The sequence below is a fragment of the Engraulis encrasicolus genome, chromosome 14 (assembly GCF_034702125.1).
Source record: "Engraulis encrasicolus isolate BLACKSEA-1 chromosome 14, IST_EnEncr_1.0, whole genome shotgun sequence".
NCBI classification, from domain to species: domain Eukaryota; kingdom Metazoa; phylum Chordata; class Actinopteri; order Clupeiformes; family Engraulidae; genus Engraulis; species Engraulis encrasicolus.
In genome coordinates this window covers 20,235,559-20,245,558 of record NC_085870.1, presented here as the reverse complement: position 1 = coordinate 20,245,558, position 10,000 = coordinate 20,235,559, and the positions used below count along the sequence as shown (strand labels likewise).

Sequence of the window (10,000 nt, the reverse complement as noted above, 5' to 3'; positions counted from 1 at the left end):
CACTTGCGTTATTGGAAGCATCGGTTTTATGCGTAACCGCGCATTACGCATTGTTAGCAGTCGGCGTGAAAGACTTTATGTCCACTAGTTATTCTGGCAGAGCACAAGCCACGTTTGTTCATCACAAAGTGAAGTTGCCCGTATTCTCCACGTTTAGTTAATATAGTAAAAATTGTCCTGGCATCAGTGTTACTTTGAGCTTGATGCTGATATAAAAGCTGCAAACGGATGTGAGGAAGGAGTGCTTGGAAGAGACTCAACCCCCCTTTTCTTTCAATTCCTCTGTTTCTTTTTGTTTGGTTTAACAATAGAGCGGGAGAGAGAGACAGGGAGAGTGAGGGAGGGAGAGCGAGCAATCGAGAGAGAGAGAGAGAGAGAGAGAGAGAGAGAGAGAGAGAGAGAGAGAGAGAGAGAGAGAACTCACACAGACGCTGAACCTGTTTTCATGCCGTCAGTCTTGCGGACTCTGAGATGGACGTGAGATTTTATCCTACACCTCCTTCAAGCGTGGGTTCATGTACGTTACCTACTGACTCCAGCCTTGCCTCTTTGGACTATTACCACTGCAACAAGGTAATTACTCATTTATTTGCTATGTCCTTGTCTTTTCCAAAGTTATTGTTGGAGCGCAGGGGGAATAATGTTACTGGACCTTACCGCTTGGCAGCTACACGTATCTCACCATAAACGCACAGCTCACAGGCTTCATTGTACTGGTACTTTCAACCGTTTTGTCACTTTTGGTGTTATATATTGAACTATTCTTCCTGCGTCCGTAGGGAATCATTCTGCTATGTTGCGTCTCCCCGGTACATTACCTACTTGGCGAAAGATGAAATGCCCCAAAAGTAGAACAAGTTGCCGCTCCGTGAATTTCAGGATGGGCCCCCTAAATGTCCACTTGCTTTCTAGAAACTCCTAGATAGTTGCGACCACCCTTATGCCAAAAAACTAGTCCGTATCCCACGTCTTACCTGAATGAAAATCGGTAGACGTTGCTTCCCTAACGAGAAGATGGAGCTCCCTTTCCCTTATTCAGCTCTGCCTATGTATGAGCGGGATTCAAATACTGACGTAATACTTTGTTTTTTGGACACATTTTCTGCCAACGCTGGATATACACATCCACAGTTTGGTCTTGTATGTATACCTCATCGCTTTGATACATGTGGAAAACTGTTTCTTTTCTTTTGTTGTTTCGGTTGCATTGTGGCTGTTTTCAATGACACTGTCTCCACGTGTTAACTTGGCAAACAGCTCGGCTAATTATTCGCCTGGTACTTTGTCACAAGGGGAGGACTACTGTAACAATAAGTTCACGAGTTAATTACACAGATATGCAGACAGTCTCTTCGTAACAGCTATGTGTGATGTGAGTGGTTGACATATGTATACTATGCAGCCATAGCCCGTGCTATTGATAGAAATGCATAGCATTCATAGAATAAGCTGTGGATGGGGAACTGGAGAATCGCGCATTTCCAAATAGAAATACTACCCTCCAGTCCATACAAATAAACGCTGCAATGCATATTGTGAATTATCTCAGACTCCAAGCATACATTGGACTCGAAATGACGACTGTTCAGTAGGCTCCCGCCATGGGGAGATGAGTACATGGCTATGACATGATGCACGAAAATGAATTTCAACTGTATTAAATGAAAACAGATATGTATTGTAAATGAACATAGCCTCTGGCGGAATATAGCCTAGGTTCAGAGAAGCGCGCGCAGCTGCAAGAGATGTTTGGTGTCCGACTTAACGTTATGAACTTAATTTCCCACTTTGAAATCCGTGAACTGACACAATGTAGTCGTTCTGTGCACGGTTTTCAGACTATCTAATTTTCCCAGTATTTGGTCACCAGTCGGGCTAATGCGTGTTTATATGCACACGTATCATATTCCCCGTTCACCATGTCTGGATTTACATGAGTTCACAGAAGAAATTTGAACCTCGACTGTTTGGGAGATTTTAATACCATAGGGATAAATAGCAAAGGCTATCTGCACCTGTCGCTGGAGCAGTTTACGTACGTGGGGGAGACAAAGTGAACAAAATGATAATTTTCGCGTAGAGCAGTGCTTGAAAACAGCTAGAAGATACACCATTCTATTCATGGAATAGAGCTGGTGCGTTGAAGTCGCGCGTTCTGTCCTGTACAAGCTACGCAGGATAAATTCTTACTTTGCACATTCCCCAGAGGTTAAACATTTCACGTTTGCCAAACATTCTTTTCAGACTTTTAGAAGTTTAATATTTAGTATTTGCTTTGTGTAGAATTCCTCAAACGCAAACCCACACTGCTCAGCCTACATTTTCCTCTTTTCAGTTTTCATTTCTCACAACGTAGGCTATTTTATCAGGAGTATAAAATTGGCGAAAGCAGAGAATACTTCCCTTTATTGTCGTGCCGCTGCGTGTCGCTGGTAATATCAGAACGTATGAATGCTTTGAAATAACACTGGAATGTATTTCCAATTTGCATGTGGTATTCTCTTGGGGCCAATCAACTCTGGCAATTAATGAGTTTCACGCTACATTGATTAATGTCTTCCACTCCCTCAGTTCCTATTTTTATCAGATAGCCATGCAAACACTATAGTGTGCCAGTGTGTGTACAGTAGGACACTATATATATATATATATATATATCATCCTTTATTTTTTTTATTGCACATATAGCCTCAGTATTTAGGAGGGAATAAGGCCAGACTTCCTGATTTCTGACACTTTCCAATGTGCATAGAGATGACTGATGATGAGAGTGATCGGTTGAACTCGGCACTAATACATCAGCAAACATTAGGAATAGGGAGTGCTCTTCACGCATCTCTAGAGCTGTATAGGGTAGCCTACCATTGAGGGTCCCATGGGATTTCAGGGCCTTTGCGAAGCACTGGGACACATTAAAACCTTTTAGATATCTCGCTTCAGTTAACATTCACCCCCAGGTCCAAAGAAAAATCCTCCTCTCACCTTATGCAAACAAACTGTGGCATACCTTGAGCTTTACTTTTCACTTGGCCCGCTGCTCATCTTGTCCTCTGAATAATATGCTACTGACTATTTTATGATTATATGAGGAACTGGTTGAGACATTTTTTCAGGTCTAAGTGCATTTCGAAGTTTCTTGGTGGACTGTCATCAATATTTTGTTGAATGTGGAATATTCACTACAGCTTAGCCTGGCCTGGTATGCAAACTCTGTGTGGCTATAAATACAGTACATGGCATGTAGAAGGAATGATCCGTTAAATATAGAGTCCAGATTGTGTATCAGTAGGCCTACCTTGTTACAGTGTTGACATTCGCAAAAAAATGCTCATGCGGGAAATTTAACCAAGCACAGAAATTGGGAGAAAATAATTTGCAAAGATCAACTCTGAGAGGAAAACCTGTTTGAAGACTTCCATGTGATTCAGTGTCCAGACTTTCAAGAAAAAGACAAGCCACGTCAACATTGGTTGCTGCGTGTTTTGTATTGCGCTGTTAGACAAATATGAGTGTTGGACAGTGTTGGCAGGAGTGGGCATATGTTTATTTTTTAAGGCCAGTATAAAGAATTTCAGTCATGTGCTCCATCATGAGCCATCAGTTGGGCCGGAAGTGGCAGTGGAAAGTAGGCCATCCATTATGTGCTGCCCTAACTTCCTGAGCTAACATCACTAGCATGCTAGTATACACATTCCTGTCAATCACATAAGCCCAACGAGAAAGAGTTGAAGGTAAAAATGGTTGGTTGTGAGAAGCACGTAGGCCTACAACACAGGAAGTTTCTTAGCAGTTACTCGGAAGAAGTCTGAGGATTCCAATCAGATGGGCAATAGCGCTCTGCTTGCTTGTTTGTTTGTTTCTGTTTTGAAAGCACCACCACCATACCAGCATGCAACAGTCATTGTTCCATATGAAGATTGTGCGACCTAGCCACCCCTATAGACCCGTGGCACTTAGAATGAATTAATGTGCAGTTTCCATGGCAACTCAATGTATTCCGCCAAGTATGGCACACATTCAGAATTGTGTATGTCAGGATGCGTCCCCTCATTAAAAGAGATTTCACGGGCAGTTGTATACACCGGGAGTATGGTATCTTTTTTTTTTCAACTTTCCTTTCAGCTGTAGGAGTGAAAATGTTAGTTATTATCAAGCGCACATCTCGAATGAGGTACTGTAAAAGGTTTATGATGTGAAGCCATAAAACCCAAGCTAGATAAAACTCTTCAGTTTCCCTCTCCTTCATATGATAATGGCCTTGAGCTGGAGTTGCAATTGACTTATGAGTCATGTAGACTTTTAGCAGAGATTTTCCCCATAATCTCTCTTTATTTCTTTTCTCTCTTTTTTACTCCTTCTTTCTCTCTCACTCACTCTCTCTCTCTTTCTCATTCTTTCTCTGTCCCTCTCTCTCTCTCTCTCACACACTCTCTCTCCCTCTCTCTCTCTCTCCCCCAATCTCTTTCTCTTCAGTCTCTTTTTCTCCCTCTGATGAGTGGGCGTATTGTTTGTTCAGCATACGCTCCATGCCTGCTTTTACTAAAGGCCACTTCTTCATAAATGCATGTTTCACCAAGAGACTGTTTGTTGAATGTATTATGACTTGCGCGTAGCCTCGGGCTACTTCACTTTGTTTCGAAAAAATGAAGTTGGATAGGTTTGAGGAGGGAGGCCCGCTCTAGTTATATATATATATTCCTCCTATACAGTGTCATTATAGCGCGGATGAACGAGAAGCTCAGTGACTTCTAAGAAAGAAAGAAAGAAAAAAAGAAAGAAAGAAAGAGAGAAAAAAAACCCAACTATGACAAATATTTCCACCCCGGCAGTATTTTTAAATCAAGAAATGCAACATTATGCCCTATTGAAATGAATGTGAAGTAGAAGTTCACCTCTCATGTTCACTGAAAGTAGAGCAACAACAGCGTTGGCTAGCAAATTGACCTGGATTATTATGGCACATGTAACTCGATCACACTGTTGATCAAACCAATGTACATGTAAGGCAACACGGCAATCCCTGTATTGTTCAATGGCAATATTGCCACCTGTGTTACAGTACAATTGCACATGTTGACTGTTGCACAGTATTTTACTAACTATACCTCAGAAGATCAGTCAGTCTGTATTGTTACAGTTGGTGTAAAGTCATAATTATAAGTAGAGTACAGTACACTGTATTGTTCAATGGTGATATTGATATTTCCACCTGTCTTATTTACTCCACAATTTCAAATTCAGGCTGTTGTACAGTATCATACAGCACCTCAGAAGATCAGTCAGTCAGGCTTCAAGTCAAACCTGTCAGAACTGTAGATGGAACATTACCAGATGTCAGTAGAGGGCTCTTTTTTCTTTTCTTTGAATAATTGCTTAAAACAGACCTGATTCATTTGCGGATGTTTATGAGATCTGCCACGGGCCCGCTCGTCATCTCGTGTCTCTAATGTAAAACTCAGACCTGTCTCTTTTAGGTTTCAGACTGAGCTTTAAATTGACTAAAAATAGCCCTGGGGCCTACCAATTACTGGAAATGGGCCGCAGCGCAGCACAGTACAGTACAGCACTGCACAGTACAGCACTGCACAACACAGGGCAGCACTGCACTGCATAGAAATGCACAGTACAGCATGGAAATGTATAGCACAACATAGTACAATGCATTGTAACACAGGGGAGGTCAGCATGACATTAGAATGCACAGCCCAGTACAGCACAACGTAGAGCAGATCAGCATGATATAGAAATGCACAGCACAGAGTAGCACTGCACAGCATACATCATAACACAGTACAGAACAGCATAGGGACAGCATAGAAGAGTACAGTTCAGCGCAGCATAGAACAACACAGTACAGCATAGCACAGCACAACACAGTACAGAACAGCGCAGCACAGCACAGCACAGCATAGAACAGCACAGCATAGAATGGCACAGCACACCACAACATACAATACCACAGCACACCACAACACAGCATAGCACAGCACAGCACAACACAGCATGGAACAGCACAGCACAGCACAGCACAGCATGGAACAGCATGGAACAACACAGCACATAAGCAGAACAGCACAATATCATGCGGTGGAAATGTTTTTGTGCTTAAAAATCAAAGATCAATAAGCTTTCCCATGGTACTGCAGTTGACTTGTTTTGCATGTAAGTGCTTTTTCATTTGCATTACAATGTAGATGATGCGATGCAATGTTTTCATTTTTTAATTCAGATCCTTATTTGAGCAGTTTAAATCCCAAGTATACATATAGCAGGCTATACTTACCATGTAAGGCTTAATCTGTCTCTCTCTCTCATTGGTATTTTCCTCATGTACGTACAGTATGTGTGTGTGTGTGTGTGTGTGTGTGTGTGTGTGTGTGTGTGTGTGTGTGTGTGTGTGTGTGTGTGTGTGTGTGTGTGTGTGTGAGTGTTTGTGTGCGCATGAATGTGTATGTGTGTGCGCGCGTGCGTGTGGATCTGTGTGTGTGTGTGTGTGTGTGTGTGTGTGTGTGTGTGTGTGTGTGTGTGTGTGTGTGTGTGTGTGTGTGTGTGTGCGCGCGCGTGTGTGTGATGTATTTGAACTTGTAATACACCCTGAGGCAAAATCTATGGAGCAAGTGATTCGATGGGAGTAAGCCTCAGGTGTACAATTGTAAGTCTGATTTAACAGTAACATTGTGAACAGCCTTTCCGCCTACAAGCGTTCGGGCAAACAGCAAATACGCACACACACGTCACACACACACACACACACACACACACACACACACACACACACACACACACACACACACACACACACACACACACACACACACACACACACACGCACATTTACGCACACAGCCAGGAAAGAGAAGCCTATATACAGATTTTAATCTGTTGTCCTATTTACGTATCCTATATAATCATTACCGGAGCAGCGGCTGTATTCAGTGGGCTTTTGTTTTTTTTTGCTGTTCGTTCTTTGTAGTGTGGCTCCCATGCCTGTTTGTGTTCGCCCCCCCCCACCCCCCTTGTTGTTTCATTGCATTGTACAAGTCCCTGTTTTCTTTCTTTCTTCTTTTCTTTTCTGTTCTTTTCTGTTCTTTTCTGTTCTCCTCTGTTCTTTTCTCTTCCACTCCTGTGCACCGACCGTCCGCGGCCCAAATAGAGATATGAAATGAATTGTAGGCCCAACAGTCCGGACTGTGTTGGGGAACACAGTGTAGTTAATTAAGTGGAAATAAGCAGTCTTAGGTTGACAGAGTACACTTGGGCTCCTCATTGGCTTGGCCCCTTCATTTATTTTGCTGACTGGGGAATCCACATACACACGCCGCAGTTGCTGCTCGCACTGGGAAAAGTGTTAACCCATGCATATCATAAAGCAAGGAATGCATCACCGACAGAGAGAGAGAGAGAGAGAGAGAGAGAGAGAGAGAGAGAGAGAGAGAGAGAGAGAAATAGAGAGAGGGGTGGGGTGGGTGATAGAGAGGGCAGAGGAGAGTTAAAAAAAAAACCGAGTGATATGCATTTCTGCCATTCACCATTTTTCTGTGTCTCTCAAATAGATTTAAAGATGGTCAGCAAACAGGTGGTGACAAAAAAAAATATGTATAGGGACGACAACATGGTGGCAATGTGGAGCTTACGAAACGTCTCCAATACATAAAAGTAATTTCTGCAGTTGTCAAGCCGGCCCTGGCAGTTCTTTAGTTCTCATTTTTATCAGTGCTACTAAAGCAGTGCAGGTCTCCCACGACTAAGGCTTACTTTACTCATACAGATCAATTATGACCACTGCTCCACATAACCCCTGTGTAAATTAAATAGGTCAGGGGCGACACACTCCGTATATCCACTATTCTAATCTTCTCCTTTTAATATCTGAAAAAAACAATTCTAGCCAACGTAATACTTGTGCTCTGGTCTGGCCTCATCTGATCTATGTGCCATAGAATATACTGTATACTGTATATAGGCTACCCAGTATATAAGCTTGGTGCAAAGTCCATATGATTTTCCACCTGAGAACAAGGTCAAGACACTTTTACAATGCTAGCAAACAGAGATTTTATTTTCAGTCACCGGCCTGTTTGAGGTAAACAATCAGCAGCAATTTTGTGATTTTTAAAACGAGCTGAGTGCCTTCAGATTGTATCTAGGTGAACACAGGCTGTCTGCCTGCAACATCCGGCACTCATATCAGCGCAGATCGAGAAATTCATTATTACTAAGAGATGCATTTACACACAAACCCATTTGTGCAGCTTTCTATCATCAAACCTCTCTGCCTGATGCTGGTCATTAATGACCTCGCTCCATGGTCTTGCTCCCTCACCTCTCCTCAACACAGGGCTTCACCTGCTCATCAGTCTATAGCTGTAGCATGATTCAATCTGGAACAAAGAGCAGGGACAGCAATGCAATTTTAGCACAATCTGGCTTGTATTGAATCAATCAAATAAACAAATAAATAAATGAAAAAAACAAACAAACAGAAAATTAACCATGGAACCTTGAGCATGTTAATCCTGTGATCTGGCTCTTCTGGATTCTTTTTAGTATTTCATTTCATGTAGGCCTACTTATTTATATATTTACTCATTTATTATTATTATTATTATTTTTCTCTTTTGCACAAATTCCAAATTGGTGTTGGATGGAGGGAGGAGTGATGGGAAGGAGGGAGAGAGAGAGGCAGGGTGCGTGGAGTGGGGTGTGTGGAGTGGAGTGGAGTAGAGTGGAGTGGAGTGTGCTCCTGCTTGCTTGCTTGCTTGCTTGCTAGCGTAGCGGTGCGCTAATTGGGCTTGGCATGCGGGCCTATGGAGCTGCAGTGAGTGGGCTGAGCCCCCTGAATGGCTCCTGGCATCATGAAGAATAGCCGGCTGATTCAGTAACGCTCGCTCGCAGTAAATAATAATGATGGTCGTCCTGTGGGAGAAGCATTGGACTTCATTAGAACCTGGTGGTGAGAGAGAGAGAGAGAGAGAGAGAGAGAGAGAGAGAGAGAGAGAGAGAGAGAGAGAGAGAGAGAGAGATGGGAAGGGAGAGAGAGAGTGTGTCTTTAGGGAGAGTGAGAGAGAGAGCTGGCGAGAGAGAGAGAGAGAGATGCGAAGGGAGAGAGAGAGTGTGTCTTTAGAGAGAGAGAGAGAGAGAGAGAGGAGGAAAGAGAAAATGTGGAGAGATATTTGGGAAGAGAAGAAAAAACGATTGACAGAGGGAGGGAAAGAGAAGGTGAGCGTGAGACTTAGAAAGAAAGAAATGAGAGGAAAGGAGGGAGAAAGGAGAGGGGGAAAGCTTTTTCTCTTTTTTTGTCTCTCGCTAGCCACCTAGGTCTGCTGTGTAATGATCCCCGCGCCTCATAATGTTTGCTAATAGCTTCGAGGTGTTGAAATGTTGAGGCTCTTTAATTGACATTTACCACCTGTCTCCAGTGTGCCTCCACTCCATCAAGACATTTTAATGTTTTTTAGTGTTTTAGGTAGCTGGAATTTCACCTGATGGTTAATATTTTCTATTCCTTCTTTATTTCTATTTCTTCTTTTATATATATATATATATATTTCCCCCATCCTCTTATTTCTTTCTGAGATCTGAAACGCCAAGCTTGAGTTCGCTAGGGACTAAACATGTCACCACCGCCCCCACCCTCTAGAAACAAGAGAAAAAAAAACTTTGACTGTTAAGACATGGAGACCTTAAAATATACAGAAGCCCCCATTCAGTATTTTGGCCTTTGATCTGGATCTCTTTGCATTTGATGTGGGAGATTTTTTCCCTCTCTCAAGTTATGCTACAGAACTGGTGGTTCAATAAGGCATAGGAAATGGCAGGTCTTGCAGTATCTCTCTCTCCTTCTCTCTCTCTCTTTCTCTGTCTCCCTCTCTCTCTCTCTCTCTCTCTCTCTCTCTCTCTCTCTCTCTCTCTCTTTTGGAGCACATTACAGCTCATGTTGTACTGTACTGTGTGTGTGTTTGTATATGCATGTGTGTGCGCGCACACGTGTGTGTATGCG

At 42.7% G+C, this 10,000-nt stretch overlaps 1 protein-coding gene across 3 annotated transcripts in view; it reads left to right on the top strand.

Moving 5' to 3' along the window:
- The window catches only part of tox2 (TOX high mobility group box family member 2), a 188,320-nt gene that overhangs the window by 39 nt on the left and 178,281 nt on the right, over window positions 1-10,000 (top strand). For all 3 annotated transcript variants that reach the window (XM_063215149.1, XM_063215150.1, XM_063215148.1), the window contains exon 1: window positions 1-573. This exon is cut by the window's left edge and continues 39 nt beyond it. In XM_063215149.1, coding sequence (XP_063071219.1) covers window positions 472-573 — 102 coding nt within the window. In that variant the 5' untranslated portion in view covers window positions 1-471. The remainder of the gene's footprint in view (window positions 574-10,000) is intronic.